General features: G+C 38.0%; 1 protein-coding gene across 1 annotated transcript; it reads right to left on the bottom strand.

Annotated features, from left to right (window-relative positions):
- Positions 1–3,639: 3,639 nt before the first annotated feature.
- Positions 3,640–6,826, bottom strand: LOC141725157 (F-box protein At1g67340-like). Its single transcript, XM_074527616.1, has 3 exons — positions 6,438–6,826; positions 6,188–6,350; positions 3,640–4,657 (listed from the first exon to the last, which is right to left on the bottom strand). Exons 1-3 carry the CDS (start codon positions 6,671–6,673, stop codon positions 3,923–3,925), a joined length of 1,134 nt encoding a protein of 377 aa, XP_074383717.1. The 5' UTR covers positions 6,674–6,826; the 3' UTR covers positions 3,640–3,922.
- Between the last annotated feature and the right edge of the window lie 10,655 nt (positions 6,827–17,481).

The following is a 17,481-nucleotide window of genomic DNA, read 5'->3' as shown; positions in this document are numbered from 1 at the left end:
CTTTTGTAATTATAAAATTATTTTATTTAATTTCTTTTATATTTTAAAAGAATTTAGAGTTTAGTATATAATATCATAGATATTTAATTTTCTACTATTTTTTAATGATTTTAATAATTTCCCATCCACAAGTTTATTAGTTTTATTTCATATTTTATAACTATACTTAAACTTTTTATTATTTAAAATTTTTCTAAAAATTATTTTAAAAAGAATCATAACCTATAGCGTCGGCATTTAGAAGATGACGCTTTAAACCAAATCTATAGCGTTGGCAATTAAATGTCGACGCTTTAAACCAAATTTGTAGCGTCGGCATTTACAAGTCGACGCTTTAAACCAAACCTACAGCGTCGGCATTTAAAATGCCGACGCTGTAGGTAGAAGCTACAACATCGGCATTATAAAGACCGACGTTATATATATTTTAGGCGTCGGCGTTTTGAAGCCCGACGCTACAAATTGTCAAAAGCGTCGGCTGTATCAATGACCGACGCAACAGATCATGCACAAATGCCTTAAGGCGTCGGTTAAAGTTACAACCGATGCTTGAAGTGTGTTTAAGCGTCGGTTCTATATTCAACCGACGCAAAAAGTGCGACACAGAAGGACCTTTTTGTACTAGTGTATTAATATGAAGTTAATGCTTCTCTTTCTATATTTTTCATTCTCGTTCAGGATATATAATCCAAAACAACATTCATAATTATATCATCATACAATAAAAGAAAACATCGAATCAGTGCTCTTCAACCACTAACTTCCCCTTTTAGAATAATGACACCATTTCATAATCTACAAAATACTTCATGTGTGTATTAGGGATGTACGCGGTTCGAATTGGATCGGTTTTGGAATATTAATAAATTCAAGTTTAAGTTACGTCATAAATTTACATTCAAAAATAAAATACAAACTAATACTTCATGTGGAGTAAGGATATTAAAAACATACAAAAATATAGATGTGAGAGAAAAGAAAAATAAAAGGATAAAAAAAGTTTACATGTTGATTACATTTTTCATTTGTTTTGGTTATATATCTTATAATGGTTGTGAATTTTATGAACGAAATCTTAACATTAACCTAATATTAGTTAACAAATGTGTATACTTATTAATTTATACGATATCAACTACATATTTGGAAATATATATTATTATAAATATATGTTGTGAGTTGCGAGTTGCGGTTGCGATTTTGTAATTTTCAAAAATTTAAAACCGTATCCAAATCGCGAATGAGCGGTTTTTAAAATTTAAATCCACAACCAACCCGCGTTTCGCGATTATCCACAAAATGCGGTTCGGTTGCGAGCGGTTGAATGCGGTTCGGTTGCGAGCGGTTGAATGCGGTTGAGCGGTTTGCCTCCTGTACACCCCTAGTGTGTATATGTATGTGTTAATTGGTTTCTTGTGGGTAAACCTGGCAATACTGGTATACAACACGTGAACACGGTACGAAACAATACGAATAATTAGTGTTTGAGTTCGAAAATTTGGTACACGAATACGAAAGTACACAAACACGAAAAAATACGAATATCATTAGTGTCGGGTTTGGGTTTCCAATACAGGTACACAATACCAAACGAAAGTATACGGAATAAATAAATAATTAAAATTTTAAAATATATAATATATATACTAAATACCAAATGTGAATTTTACCTATTCTAAATAACATATATATAATTATAAATACTAAAATATATTTTATTATTCATCGACTATGTGAGTAAGCACCCCATCCTTCAATTATCTATTTCACGTAAGTACTTCACCATTTAATTCTATTGCATTTTCTAACAATTGATATTTTTCATATATAATCCGTGTATTTTAATGTAATAAAGAGGGTAAACACGAATATATTAGTTCTGAGTTAGTGTCACTAAATTGGTATACGAATACAAATCCGAATCGGGTTTAGATTTGAGGTTAGGTACACGAAAACACGAAAGTACATAAAAAGTTTGTATACGACACAGAACGTTAACAAGTCTACATGTGGTGCATAAACGCAACCATGACCTCTGCTTTCGAATGCACTTGGCTAAATCTTTTTTTTCTTTCCAGCACTATCCCATCCCTACATGCTTCCCTTGATTTTATATTTCTAAAAAGAGTGTATCTAATCTTAATCAAAGATCCGACTAGTTTCATAGTGCCATGTATCCTTTGGTAAGTTAATGATTTAGCGAAGATTATTGGAGCACCAGTAGCCTCGTATGAAACGAAGAATCGTCACACCAAGTTTGGTAACCAGGGAACAAATGTAGCCTTGCAACTTAATTTCACTCGAGCCGGTAATAGACTTCATCCAATGCTATCACAACCAAACCATAATAAAATTTGTTATTTTACTATTTATTTTTTGTGTGCTGGAATATATGTTCAATACTACTGAATTATTCCGGTGTTAATAAACTCCTTTAAGAACACTTTCCCCTGGTGAAATGTAGTATTCTACATGACCCATTTGGACGAGCTTGAAAGAGACAATAAGGGAAGAAAAGCATACAGTGGTCAAATATCATGTACTCTGGAACTGTCTACACATGTCTCTGGTGCACTGTAGTCATATTTCTAGACTTATAAATTGTACTCTGAAACACATGCTAATAATGCACTCAATCTTGTAATGATGATGCTTACAACAAGATTTACCCTTGGATACCCCCTTGTCTTTAACCCTCTCTGCTACTTGGCCTTTTTTCTTCAACTTTTTTTTTTCACTCAGCACTTCAATGCAACTTAGCTGGCTTTCCTTGAAAAAAGCTGGACTTGAACTACATTCACTATCACGCTTTCAAATTTTTAGTTTTTGCTAGCAAAATATTACAATTTTGAAATATCAACTTTTTATTTGCTACTGTATAAAGCTAAACGAGGTAGCTAGTTAAATTTACCTAATTTTGTTCTTTGTCCCCGGTAAACGATAACAAGGGTAAAGCAAGTCCAATTCTAAAGCTTAAATAATTATAGCTATCTAGAATTTGATACCAAAAAATATATTTTAATATTAAAATAAGACTTCAACTCCAATAATAATTATATTTTACAACCAAATATTTTCAAATTTAATAAAATTTTCTTTCTGTCTCCTAAATTTAATTTAAAGCGAATCAACCGTTATCGAATGATATGAAAAGGATAACAATTACTCCCTCCGTCCCACCAGAATGTTTACGTTACTATTCGGCACACATTTTGAGACTTTTATAAAATATAGTTCATAATATTTTTTCAAATTTTTTTTTTGAATAAAAATTTAAACATAAAACTTTATTCAAAAAGAAAATTTAAAAAAATATATTATAAAACTATACTTTAAATGAGCATTTAAAAGCGTGCCGAAAAGTAACGTAAATAATCTGGTGGGATGGAGGGAGTACTATCCTTTCCTATATCTAGAATTAGTTATCCATTTATGCAATTAGAGGACCAAGTATAAGTATAGTTATGTATTGGAGTTGATTTTTTTTTTTAATTTGGCCATATTTATATAGCTATAGCACTAATTATAGTTTGATCACCTCTTTTCAAATTTGGGTTCCAAATTTGCCAAACAAATTTGCCACTCTACTTTGTAAATCAACAAAACTTGAAATTGAACATTTCACATTGGATTTAGGAATATCTAGAATTAGATTTTCATCATGGTATTGCTTAGTTAGAGCAGCGAGAGTGACACATAATTTAGATAACATTTATATGATTACAAGTTAATGTAAGACTACAAAACGAAGTTGCAAGATTTTCACTGTAATTTTAATTCTCTCATTGTTCAAAAATTTCTCTCCTGTTTTTTTTTTTTATTTATTTCGATTCTTCTAAATAAACTCGAAGTGTTCTCTATTCGAACTCTACAACCGGGTATATAGCAGGTACGTTTGATTTATGCTTGTCCGACGATTGCCTCAACTTTCATCCATTGCATCACCGGCAATCTCAATATTATCACCTTCTCCGTCGTGATCATCCTCCAACCTCTGTGCGGGTATACATTCAGCCTTGTGGCGTGTTCTCCAGTGGAGTGCTTGGCAAGCCCGTGAACAATAATTCACATCCCCACAAACCGAGCACCTACGAAACTCATGCCTTCTTGATTCAGGGCGTCCACACCCTACGTGCGAACAAAGTCTGAGACCTGGACCAGGACTTTTACCCCCAAACCAATCACTTAAAAACTGATTAGCCGGATGAGGAGCCGCCTCAGGAACATTACAACCAAAATCACTAAGCAAAGGACAATTAGAACAGGCCGCAATATGAACATGACGATGATGCGGAAGTGGATTCCACACAAGCCACGAGCTAGATTTAGTAGCTTCAGGAGTGGCTTGAAGAACACCGGCTAGCTCACGAGCGTTGGCTTGGACCAAGAAGCGGCGTCCCTCGCCTACATTCTGGCTCACACCATAGCCATCTTGGAGGCAATGGCCTAGCTCACGAAGCGCATCGATGTGGCCGAGAAAGGCAGCTCGAGCGCAAAGAGCTACACCAGCTCGCAAATCTTTGTCGGTCTTTGAGCCACCGCTGCCATTGAACTGAATGACAGAGAGGGCATATAGTGCCGGAGCGTGTGATCTAATTGCAGCTTTAGCTAGAAGTGATGCTCCTGTACCTCTGTTGTGCAAGCAATAAAATCTAATCTGCATGAACTCCAAAAAAAACAGAGTCACTAGCCAATACAATTAGGAATTCACAAATTTTAAAGGAGTTTTATTTGATTATTTACCAGAATTTTATACTTTTTCCTAATATACAAACTAGTAACTTAACAGGCCGCCAACTACAAACCAATGATTTAAATTATATACAGTTAAACCTCTTTAAAGTAATACCCTTGGGACCGGGAAAAAATATTACTTTACCGAATTTATTACTTTATCGATATAATAATATTTTATTACTTTATCGATAAAGTAATATTTTATTACTTTACCGAATTTTTATGTTTACGTGGTACAGTATAATATATAATGTACGTATAAAAACTAGAATTAATCACATGCAATGTATTTGATCTAAAATTACTTTTATTATGATTACTTATATCCAAAAACTAGATGCATGCATATTAAAATTGCACCAGATCAGTACATAAAGGTAACATGTGTTGTGTACGTTGTATTGAAAGTTAATATCTTGAATGCTATTAGTTTTGCTAACATGGCTTGCAATATTGATGTGAAAACAACCACAATTGCAAATTGTTTTCGGCATTGCAAGATTCGTTCAGAAGAAAATGATGAACAAGAACTTGGAGAAATAAATGAAGGTGTCGAAGGATTAAATGAAGTTATCTCTAATTTACGATATAGGAATGTGATGGATGTCGAGCATCTCTTAAACTATCCAAACGAGAATGATGCGGTTATGGAATCACCTACGGATGAAGAAATCATTGAGTCGGTAATGAGCACTGATGAAGGGACTGATCCTGAACCCGACGATAGCAATGTCATCCCAAGCGTGTCATCAAAGGAAGCATTTCAAGCACTCACCACTTTGAACAATTACTTGTTACAACACGAGCAAAACATACCAGGAGTTATTTTTGCTTTACATAAAGTCAAGGACGAGATTAATTTTGGCTTTGGTGGAAAGAAGAAACAAGCTACAATAGATTCATATTTTAATAAGAATTAAATTTTGTAATCATATACATTATACAGTATATATATATATATATATATAATTATGGAATTATTACTTTACATATTACTTGGGCCCTTAATGACTTTCGAATTTTTTATTATCTTATGCTTTTAGCGAGAATATTACTTTACAACATTGGCCCAAGTTGGGACCGATGAAAATTATTACTTAAGCGAGGTTATTACTTTATCGGATATTACTTAATCGAGGTTTAACTGTACTCTTGACATTTACGGTATTGTGACGGTGCTGTATCTTCAAATTATAAACTAATGATTTGTGTAATGAGAAAAATTAATGATATTGTGACGGTGCTGTATCTTCAAATTACAAACTAATGATTTGTGTAACTGAAAAAAATTAATGATATTGTGACATGAGATTTGTAATTTGCCACTGTAATTTAGATTATAATAGATTGTTAGTGTGTGTGACCATATATGATTATAATTTGTAATATCCGTTAATTTTATTACAATTTGTGATGCAAGATGAACATGTTTATATATCCAAAAAGTTACCATGCCAAGGGTGTAACATGCTTCAACATTTCCAGACTGGGCACATTGTTTTAGGAACCGGTGAGCTGATTCCGACCAGCGTGAAGCTTTCACGGCAAATACTTTCGGAGACGCTTTCGAGAGTACCATAGAATGGAGTCCTAGCTCATTCAATCTTTTGCATCTGTATATTCAATCATCAACACATTATATCCCGATCACCAATGAACAAAACAAAAAAAAAATCTTAAAAATAATCGAAACAACTTACGTCATTAAAACACGCCCAAAATCAGCAGGACTCTCTGCGGTGGAGCCGAGCTTACAGAGAATAGAAAGCACAAGATCATCCGGCAGAATATCTAAATAATCGATTTTCTTGCTACGTTTTTGACTAATCTGCGTCGAAAGATGATCTCTGTTGAATTCATTTTTTCTCTTGGTAACATTTTCCTGTAAACATGTACCTTGTTCTCTAGGATAGCATGATCCTCTCCTTGTCCTCATTTCTTACCACCTTATACAAAATCCCTGTATCAACATAAAAAAAAACATATTTATTTGTGGTGTTTGTAAATGAAACAAATAAAAAATATGAATATGTATGTGGCTCTTCAGTTATGTGGGTCTTGGGGATAAGGAGAAGTGAAAAATGGAAACCAATGAGGCTTTAAATAGGAGATGAAATGAAACAACAAAAAGAAGAGAAGTTGCTTATTCACAAGACTTTGTTTACACTGTTATTTACGATTATATCCTCTCTCTTTTTATTTTATTTTTGTCGTATTTGTTTGTACTTGGTCAAACTGCGCTCACAGATCCATGACCATATGTAATGTACGTCTTCTGACCATGTTTTAGTACTGGGTTCAGTTGTTTCGGCATCGGTTAATTTTGCTAGTTGGGAGTAAAAAGTAGTTTTTAACAGACCTCAGAATTTACAGGACGGTTAAAATGTTTTTACTGTCTGAATCGATTTGCGCATTTAATGGGGCAGTGCGTGTAACGCGTTAGAAAAGTGCGTGTAATATGTAGAGTTTTGATGTTAGAAATTCAGGTACCCACCCAGTTCTCGGCTTCCAGTGACTCGGCCCGCTAAAGTTCAAAGGGACTAGTCAGCACTCAGCAAGCAGCAACGGACATGCAGTTCCATTTTGTTTGTTTTAGAGGCCTAATTTATCTTATTATTAAATGGTTACTCACTTTCTTCTTCCAAACAAAAAATTGGTTACTCACTTTTGTTTGTTTCTTCAATTTGTTACATCACCCGGACCGGGGACGGAGCTAGAAACCGGTGGGGTGGCATGGCGAATTTTTTCCAGGAGTAATTAATATATATTTTAAATTTATAATATATTAAATAAATTAATAAATATTATTTTTAACAACTTTAATGTACATAATATATTTAGATTCGTGTATCTAAATTTATAAATATTATAAACATCATTAATTTTAGTACTAAATTCATAAAATTTATATATTTTTGAGGAGACGAAAATTGAAAATAATTTTTTTTACTACTAAATATATAAATATGTAATTTTATTTTCATAAATTTTATTACTGTAATTTTTACATTATTTTACTACGAAACTTAATTTGTTTTTAAAACAAACTTTAACCCATTTTTATTATATTGTTGATTGAGAAATCTGGTAACAACAAAGTTTGAAATTTCTCGCCGGAATCAAATTCTGTGACGGTGGTTCATCGCCGGAAAATCAAGCGGTCTGTGGTGGTTGTGTGTTAATTAGTGGATGAGATTGATTAGGGCAAGTGGTGGCTCCTTTTCAGCTCTCAACTTCTAACCCCTCTCAATGTGCCTACGTACCCTTTATATAAGGACCAAGCCTGACGTAGTTCTTGGGGAACAAGAAATCTAATGGGCTTAGTCTTCTTATTCCTAGGCCCGGTAGAAATCCTTCCAGAATCCATCTTCCGCTAGCTGTACTGTCCAACTATGAGGCCCAACCGCGAAGGCCCAAGTCTCACTCATAATCGTAGGACTTCACGGATAGTGCATCTTCCAGTGCAAGGATAACACTCCGCTACAGTTATCTCCCTTGATTTACGAACGAAGGTATAACTACGGTTCACCCCAAATATCGGACGCGTTTCTGTCCCCCGAATGAGGATAACCCACTAGATAGCAGGACAGGTGATCCTAATCTCTTGGGTGCAAAATGCAGGATTACTCCAAAGTTCTCCAACGAGGACACCCGTTGAATACAAGAACAGAGTTTCCAAAGCACACATCAAAGTTAACCCCGCATCCCCAACGAGGACACCCGTTGAATACATGAGGAGACCTTCAATCATCAGGCATACCCCTGGAGGCCTTCCAGCTTTTCACGGACATCCCCCTCCTTGGCCGACTCGAGGAGGGAATTCTTCAAAGAGTACCTACAACAAATACGTTAGTAAAAATAACCCTCCACTGCTCCTTCCATGCCTGCCTTGTTCTGAACTTGTCCTTGTTTTTCTTATCCTGTGTGAGGACAAGCCCAACTTCCCAAATGAATCCAAAAGTATGCATCTTCAAAGGACATAACGTGTCCTCCCCTCGTAGAATGCACACATTCTCCCTTGTATTGTGACTCTGGCACATGGTCAATTCAATCTTTTCACTTCACACTAAAAAGGCGCGCCCTAGGTTCTAGGCCCATCATACCCGTCTCTTGGCATTGAAATCTTACACAGTCTGCATAATGTTTGGACACGTCCTAAGGTTGTGGGCGCGTCCTCGCCATGCACGTCACAGCCCAAAATCATATCTTTCATCTTTTTGCTCCAATATGACCTCAATTGACCCATTCTCGACCCGAAATGATCCATAACCAAATTTGGACATAACAACTACCCCCCAAATTCCATAAACAAGGTTGAAATTTCAATTCTTAGAATCATTTAATTAAATTTGGCTTGCTATCTTTTGGACATCAGGACGCGTCCTCACATTTTGGGCGCGTCATCATTTTGTACGAGTAATTTAAGGAAACTGAACCGTTTTTAGCCGTTGTATGACAGCTGTTATACACGTCATCATTACCCTTTCTCTATAAGTACCCCTCAATAATCAATAACCCTTTTACTCGCATCAGGACATCAGGACGCGTCCTCATATTTTAGGTGCGTCATCATTTTGTACGAGTAATTTAAGGAAACTGAACCATTTTTAGCCGTTGTATGACAGCTGTTATACACGTCATCATTACCCTTTCTCTATAAGTACCCCTCAATAATCAACAACCCTTTTACTCTTTCTCTCTCATCAGAACCTCTAACACCGCCACTTGTAAGGAGTTCAGTTCAAAAATTCGGTGATTCAACCAGCCATTCCCCGAGTCCTTACAGTCAATCTATCCCCCAAGTTCCAAGATATGTAAATCTCCTTTTATTTCTTCATTTTATCGAGTAAATCGATCGTAACAAGCGAAAAACTGTTCGTGTTCTTTATTTTCATTCTACTGTTCTTCATTTTAAGTTGTAAGCATATATGTATATATCTATCAAACCAATGTATTTTGCTTCTTTGATTTCCAATTGCATGTTTCTAGGGTATGTATGAATTTTTTCCCAAATTTCCAATAATCGATTTGAATTCCTTTGCATTTCGGTCATTATGGACGCGCATACCCTGCAGGGCGCATCCTACTTTTGTTTATTGTATTGCATAATTGGTGTAGACTAACTCATTATAATGAAGGCAAAAGGGAAGCGTCGTGAAAGTAGGGCGCGTCATGCGTTGCATATTTTATACTTCTTTTGGCTAACTTTTTTTATTTCTTACGATAGACACCTAGACGCTGTAAAGTATAATGTACCATAATATGTAATCGAGGAATTATAACTCAACATGTAACAAAAATAGATAAATAATATTAATCTATGAAGCACTGGAACCCTACAAATAAAGACATGATGAACACAGAGAATCAAAAGATGCAAATGGCTCTCCAAATCCTTAATCAGATAATGGGAAGAAGTTCATTAACATGTTCAAGCAGCCTTAAAGAATAAGACATCAAAGGACTTTAAGTGTCAGTTACATGAATTGATTTCAAATGTTACAGATCAGGGGTTCATTGAAAGAAGCAATGGATATTCAATCAAATTGCATCAGCTCAGAAACTCAAGACAAATTGAATAAAGTTCACTCAATGCTAGTTGTTTGTGAACCAGACCAGTGCACCAAACATCAATATACAATAATGGATTTTAATTCAATTATAGAAGAAAGTGTTGATACAATGTACAAAGGCACAAGAGAAGAAAAAATATTCTAAGGCATAAATACCACTCTAGTCACCATAGAGGTTGTCAAGGCTGGAAGGAAGCCCATGTGGTCGCCACAGGGGAGTTAGAAGAAACATGCTCCATTAGTCGCCATAGAGTTGTTGGCCCTAGGTAACCTCTGTGGTCGCCATAGAGGAGTTGGTGTAATTTACACTCTATGGTCTGTAGGATTTTATACATCACAGAAGCATGGTATAACATTTTCTTGATATAAAATCCATATTAATCGCATACAAATCATGGATAAAATATATGGGATCGATTACAAACCTTTAAAAGTGATCCAAGAATGATGAGCGGAGATCCCTAGCAGCTGCTCCTCAAGTGTGAAGCACTCCACCGGTATCCACCAAGAGATCAAAGTAATGAAGGAAGGAGGAAGGGGTTGAGAGAATTAGGGTTTTCTTTTTTTGGTTGAGGCAAATAGGGTTTATAATAGTATATTTATAGGCAAAAATTTCAGCTGAAAATTTTCCCATAAAATATTATTATTATTAACCCTTTAATTGATTATTCTCATTAACCAATTAACTAATAATTAAAACACCTTTTAATCATTAATCCTTTTTCTAAACACTTTAGAAAATAATTCTCTCACTTGATTTAATTTCCAAAAGTTAAATTCTTAATTAATAATATTAAGAACTTTTTCTTAATTAATTTATAATTAATTAAATCTTATTTAATCAATTATTAAATTTGCTAATTAATTATTTATTTCACAAATAAATAATTACCAGCCATTATTAATTAATTCCTCCACCATTAAATCATTCTCTTTTATGGTGTGACCCTGTAGGTTCAATATTAAACTGGTAGTAGAAATAAATAATAATAAAACTATTTTATCATTATTTATATAAATTCTCTAATTCATTAAATATGATTAATTAATAAATTAATCATATTTATTCTACATCGTGAGGGATACTTCTCAGCATATCACGACTATCCGGATAATACGAATTCACTGCTTAGAATACCAAGAACCTATTCAGTGAATAGTTACCGTACAATCAATTCCTTCTACCCTACAATGTCACGATTAAATACAAGGCATGTAACTCGTGTCAAGCCTATCTTATTTAATCATATGCTTTCCCATTTACTATGCTTAGTTCTAATTAATGTGAATTAGAAACTGATAGGGATAAATAAATTATGATTGTATAATTAAATACTGCATTAATTGTACAAGCTGTGGACTGCTAGGCCCAATAAAAAGATATATGATACTTAGACCAGAAAGGTTAAGCCTGATGGACCAGATCAGGCCTGATGGAATAAAAAAGGCCCAAAAGCCCTGATTATTAATTAATTTCGTAATTAATTAATAAGGGAAAAATCAGATGTTGAGAAGAGTCCCGATAAGGATATAAATCCTTAGAGATTAGCCTCAAGGGGACCTAAAAGGATAAGGAATCAGTTTCCTACTATCTAGGACTCCAAAGTCCATTCTAATTATGAGACTTGCCCACCAAGTCTCCTATACCAAGTCCAATTCAAGGACTCCCAACATCTATATAAGGGGCCTCACCCCACAAATCAGAACTACGTTTTTTGGCTTGATTCTCTAATTCACAGAGATACGTAGGCATCTCGTAAAGGCAGATCGAGCCACGAAACACGAGAGCAGCCATTAAAGGCCTTGAGCTCCCGAATCTTAGTAATAAATACAGCAAATAATAACCTTAGTTTTTTATCCATAACATTTGGCACCGTCTGTGGGACAGCACAACAACAACCATGGCGAGAACACGGAGAACAATTAGAGCTCTGGAGGAAGGAACACCATCAGGGACAACTCAGGTGATTTCGTCAACCGTGGAGATTCCTCCCCACTCAAATTATGCATCTGCTCAAGGGGAAGCCCAGACAGGGGCAACTCAACCTCAGCCACAAGGGACAACTCCCCCGACTATTCAAGGTACGAATCCTCAAGTTCAACAAGTACATATACCTGTGAATTCTCGACCCGTCGGGTATGAATATTCAACTATTGTTACTACTAACCCCCCTTATGGGATACCCCTTCACCCTGAGGTTGGAGGAAGTGGATATGCTGGGCGAAACGAAGCACGAGGGCAGTCGCCCCCCTATATACGAGGTTTGGGTCCTATCCCTGAGGATCGGGAATTTTCTGGTCCTTACACTGAGAGAGACTCCGAATCTTCGGATGATGAAGTGGCCCCGAGAAGGAGGCATCCTGGAAAAGAGCCAATGGCCGATGGAAGGCAACGCCCCCAAAGCACCCCAGGGGCGAATCCCCAAGAAGTGTAGGAAAGGATCAGGGCTCATGAGGCTGAAATCCAAAGGCTGAGGCGTGATTTGGAGGCTCACCAGGCCACCAGACCCCAGATACCTCCTAGGAGGAGAAATCCTCCTCCTGTCATAGACCTGGATGGTCCGGTACGAAGAAGGGCTGCTGTCCCAAGAACTAATCCGAGCAATCTCCTTCCCCTTGGAGATCCTGATGATCCAACTCGACCCTTCACAGAAGAGATAATGAATGCCCATATCTCAAGGAAATTCAAGATGCCCACTATCAAAGCCTATGATGGCACGAGAGACCCCGCTAATCATGTTAGGACATTCTCTAATGCACTGCTGCTGCAACCCGTGAATGATGCTATAAAGTGTCGGGCCTTCGCTCAAACCCTGTCGGGTATGGCTCAAAGATGGTACAATCGTCTGCCCCCAAATTCTATTGGATCGTTCAGAGAATTAAGTCAGGCTTTTATTAAGCAATTCATCAGTGGAAGAGTCCATGAGAAAAGTTCAGCATCTCTTATGAGTCTTGTGCAGGGAGCTAAGGAATCCTTAAGAGATTACCTGAATCATTTCACAAAGGAGGCTTTAAAAGTCCCGGACCTTGATGACAAGGTAGCCATGATAGCACTGCAACAAGGCACTAGGGATGAGTTTTTTAAGATGTCCTTGGCCAAACGCCCCACTGAAAGCATGTTGCAGCTCCAGGAGAGGGCAGAGAAGTATATCAAAGTTGAAGAAAGCATGAGGAAGACCGTAGTAAGTAATGAGCCCACTGGAGGCAAGAAGCGGAAAACTGATTTAGAATATATTGCAAAAGACAAATATCCTAGAACCGAACAAAACCCTGATTCAACCCCCAACAGGGGAGGACCTGGGCAAAAGTTCACTGAATACGCTAAGCTGAATGCTCCTAGAAGTCAGATTTTGATGGAGATTGAGAAAGACAGAGATATTCGCTGACCTAAGCCCTTGAAGGCTGATCCCGCCAAGCTAGATAAGGGCAAGTATTGCAGGTTTCACAAAGATGTTGGCCATGACACCGATGAGTGTAGGCAATTGAAAGATGAAATTGAGTTTTTGATTCGAAAAGGAAGATTGAACAAGTATACTGGAGATGGAGGGGACAGAAATAATAATGGAAGGAAGAACTTTGAAGATCGTAGGAGGGACCAAGACGATCAGGGGCGGAATCCCCAACCTAGAGGGCCGGTTATAAATGCAATTTTTGGAGGACCGCGACGCCCTCGAGGGCCTGTGATAAACACGATCTTTGGAGGTCCAACTGCTGCTGGATTGTCCAAAAATTCCAGAAAGGCATATACTAGGGAGGTTATGCATATTGTTGGAGAAGCCCCGAAGAGGGCCAGGACAGAAGTAACATTGGCTTTTGATGATTCCGACCTAGAGGGTGTGAAGTTTCCCCATGACGACCCGCTGGTCATAACACCGATAATAGGAAATAGCCCGGTTAAGAGGGTCCTTGTGGATAATGGTGCTTCTGTGGATATCTTGCTCCACGACACCTTTCTAAGAATGGGGTATAACGACTCCCAGTTGACACCAACCGACATGTCGATATATGGATTTGCTGGAGAGAATGTCCTGTGGAAGGGATAATCAAATTACCGACCACCATAGGTACGGAACCAAGGCAAGCAACGCAGATGCTGGATTTCGTGGTGGTAAAGGCTAGTTCAACTTATAATGCTATCATGGGGAGAACAGGGATACATGCCTTCAAGGCAGTCCCCTCTTCCTACCATTCAGTCATGAAGCTTCCCACCCGAAACGGGATTGGAGAAGAGAGAGGAGATCAAAAAATGGCTAGAAGCTGTTATGTGGCCTCTTTGAGGGCAGATGGAGTCGGGGGGCAGGTTCTTCCTATTGAAGATATGGATGTTCGAGAAAATGATGAGAATAGAGGAAGGCCAGCAGAAGAATTGGTTTCGGTTCCTTTAGACCCCGAGAATCCTGAGAGGATGACTTTTATTGGAGCCACATTAGAGGAGCCCCTTAGAGGGAAGTTAGTGAAATTTTTGCAAGAAAATAATGATATGTTTGCATGGTCAGCAGCTGATATGCCAGGCATAGACCCAGAGTTAATTACTCACAAGCTAAACGTGGATCCAAGCCGGAAGACAGTGAAACAAAAGAAAAGAAATTTTGCCCCGGAAAGACAAGAGGCTATAAAACAGGAAGTAGAAAAGCTCTTAGAGGCTGGTTTTATTGAGGAGATTCAATTTCCGGAGTGGTTAGCAAACCCTGTAATGGTGAAGAAGGCTAATGGAAAGTGGAGGATGTGTATAGACTTCACTGATGTGAATGATGCATGCCCTAAAGACTGTTTTCCGCTGCCTAGAATTGATACTTTGATTGATGCCACTGCTGGACATGAGATGCTGAGTTTCATGGATGGATTTAGCGGATACAACCAGATCAAAATGCATAAGGATGACATTCCAAAGGTATCATTTATCACTGACTTTGGTGTTTATTGTTATCTTGTTATGGCGTTTGGTCTCAAGAATGCAGGAGCCACCTATCAAAGGTTGGTGAATAGAATTTTTAAGGATCTTATTGGTAAGACTATGAAAGTCTATGTTGATGACATGTTAGTCAAGAGTCTAGTAAAGACTGATCATATAGCCCATGTAAGGGAAGCTTTTGAGGTCCTGAGGTACCACAAGATGATGTTGAATCCTACGAAGTATGCTTTCGGAGTAGGATTTGGAAAATTCTTGGGACTGATGGTCTCGAAGAGGGGAATTGAGGCTAACCCGGATAAAATAAAGGCGATCCTGGACATGGAACCACCAAAAACTGTTAAGGATGTTCAGAAGCTTACAGGAAGGGTTGCTGCGCTAGGACGATTCATCTCCAAGTCGGGGGACAAGTGTTTGTCATTCTTCAAATCGCTAAAGAGCATCAAAGACTTTGTATGGAGTGAGGAAAACCAGAAGGCATTTGAAGAGTTAAAGAAGTATATGGCCCAGGCCCCGTTGTTGGCCAAGCCAGTTCTGAGTGAAATTTTATTCTTGTACTTGGCTGTTTCAGAGAGCGCCTTGAGCGCGGTGTTGGTTAAGGAAGAACTGAAAGTCCAGAAACCCGTATACTATGTCAGCAAAATTTTGCATGGTGCTGAGTTGAATTATTCAACTATTGAGAAATTCGCTTTAGCCTTGGTAATGGCTTCAAGAAAGCTGCATCCTTATTTTCAAGCTCACCAGATTGAAGTGCTAACAAATCAGCCACTGAGAAATATCATTCACAGTCCCAAGAAAAGTGGGAGACTGATTAAGTGGGCAATAGAGTTGGGAGAGTTCGATCTCAAATATAAGCCACATACGGCTATAAAAGCCCAGGCACTAGCTGACTTTGTGGTGGAATGTACCATACCCAACCAAGAAGTCGGGGGGCAGGAAGATACCATACCTCAAGACAAGGGAGTCGACAATGGGGACAGGGAGAAGGATGATAAGGAGAAAGAATATTGGGTTCTCTATTTTGATGGAGCATCAAAAACAAATTCCAGTGGAGCAGGGTTGGTTTTGCAAAGCCCTGATGGATTCTTAATTGAGTATGCTATGAAGCTAGACTTCCCAACCACAAACAATGAGGCAGAGTATGAAGCCCTGATTGCTGGCCTTGGTCTAGCTGGGACACTTAGAGTCAAAAACTTAAAGGTCCGTGGAGACTCGAAGCTGATCATATCCCAGGTAAAGGGAGAATTTGAGGCAAGGGATGATACGATGGCTAAGTATGTTCGCCTAGTAAGGGCTGTGATGACCCAATTTAATGAATGTCATGTTGAACACATTCCAAGGGAAGAAAATGCTAAAGCAGATGCGCTATCAAAGTTTGCTTCATCTGAGATTGAAGAAAGTTCAGGAAGTGTGTACTTCCGTGTTTTGAAGACACGAAGCATAGATGTTAAGCTTGTGGCTCCCATAGGCTTGGGGACGTCATGGATTGATCCCATCAAGGCTCACATTCAGACCGGTCGGTTGCCAAGCGATGCAACTGAGGCACGGAAGTTATCTATTCGAGCACTAAGGTACTCCTTGATAGATGGAATTCTGTATAAGAGATCTTTCGTGGTTCCTTACTTGAGGTGTCTCAGGCCCGACGAGGCACACTTAGCCCTTGAGGAATTGCATGAAGGTATTTGTGGGCAACACTTGGGGGGCAGGGCCTTGGCTCATAAGATAACCCGTTTAGGCTTCTATTGGCCAGAAATGATGGCTGATGCCAAAGAATATGTGAAGAAGTGTGATCGCTGTCAGAAGCATGCACCAGTTGTTAGACAACCCCCCGAGATGCTGACCTCTATCAACTCGCCTATTCCCTTTGCCATGTGGGGGATGGATATTCTAGGGCCTTTTCCTATGGCCACGGCACAAAGGAAATTTCTGATTGTAGCCATTGATTATTTCACCAAGTGGATCGAAGCCAAACCCTTGGCCAAAATCACAACTAAGCAGGTTGCACAATTCCTGTGGGAAAACATTATGTGCCGATATGGAATTCCCCGTATCCTCGTCACTGACAATGGAACACAATTCAACAATGAGGAATTCAAGAAGTATTGTGAAGAAAATGAAATTGAGTTACGATTCACCTCTGTGGCTCACCCGCAAGCCAATGGGCAAGCAGAGGTAGCAAATCGGATAATCCTGGATGGACTAAAGAAGAGGATCGAGAAGTCAAGAAATAATTGGGTGGATGAGATACTTCCAATATTATGG

The sequence above is a fragment of the Apium graveolens genome, chromosome 5 (assembly GCF_009905375.1).
Source record: "Apium graveolens cultivar Ventura chromosome 5, ASM990537v1, whole genome shotgun sequence".
Taxonomy (NCBI): domain Eukaryota; kingdom Viridiplantae; phylum Streptophyta; class Magnoliopsida; order Apiales; family Apiaceae; genus Apium; species Apium graveolens.
Note: the sequence above shows the minus strand (reverse complement) of the source record. Positions and strands in the feature narration are given on the sequence as shown.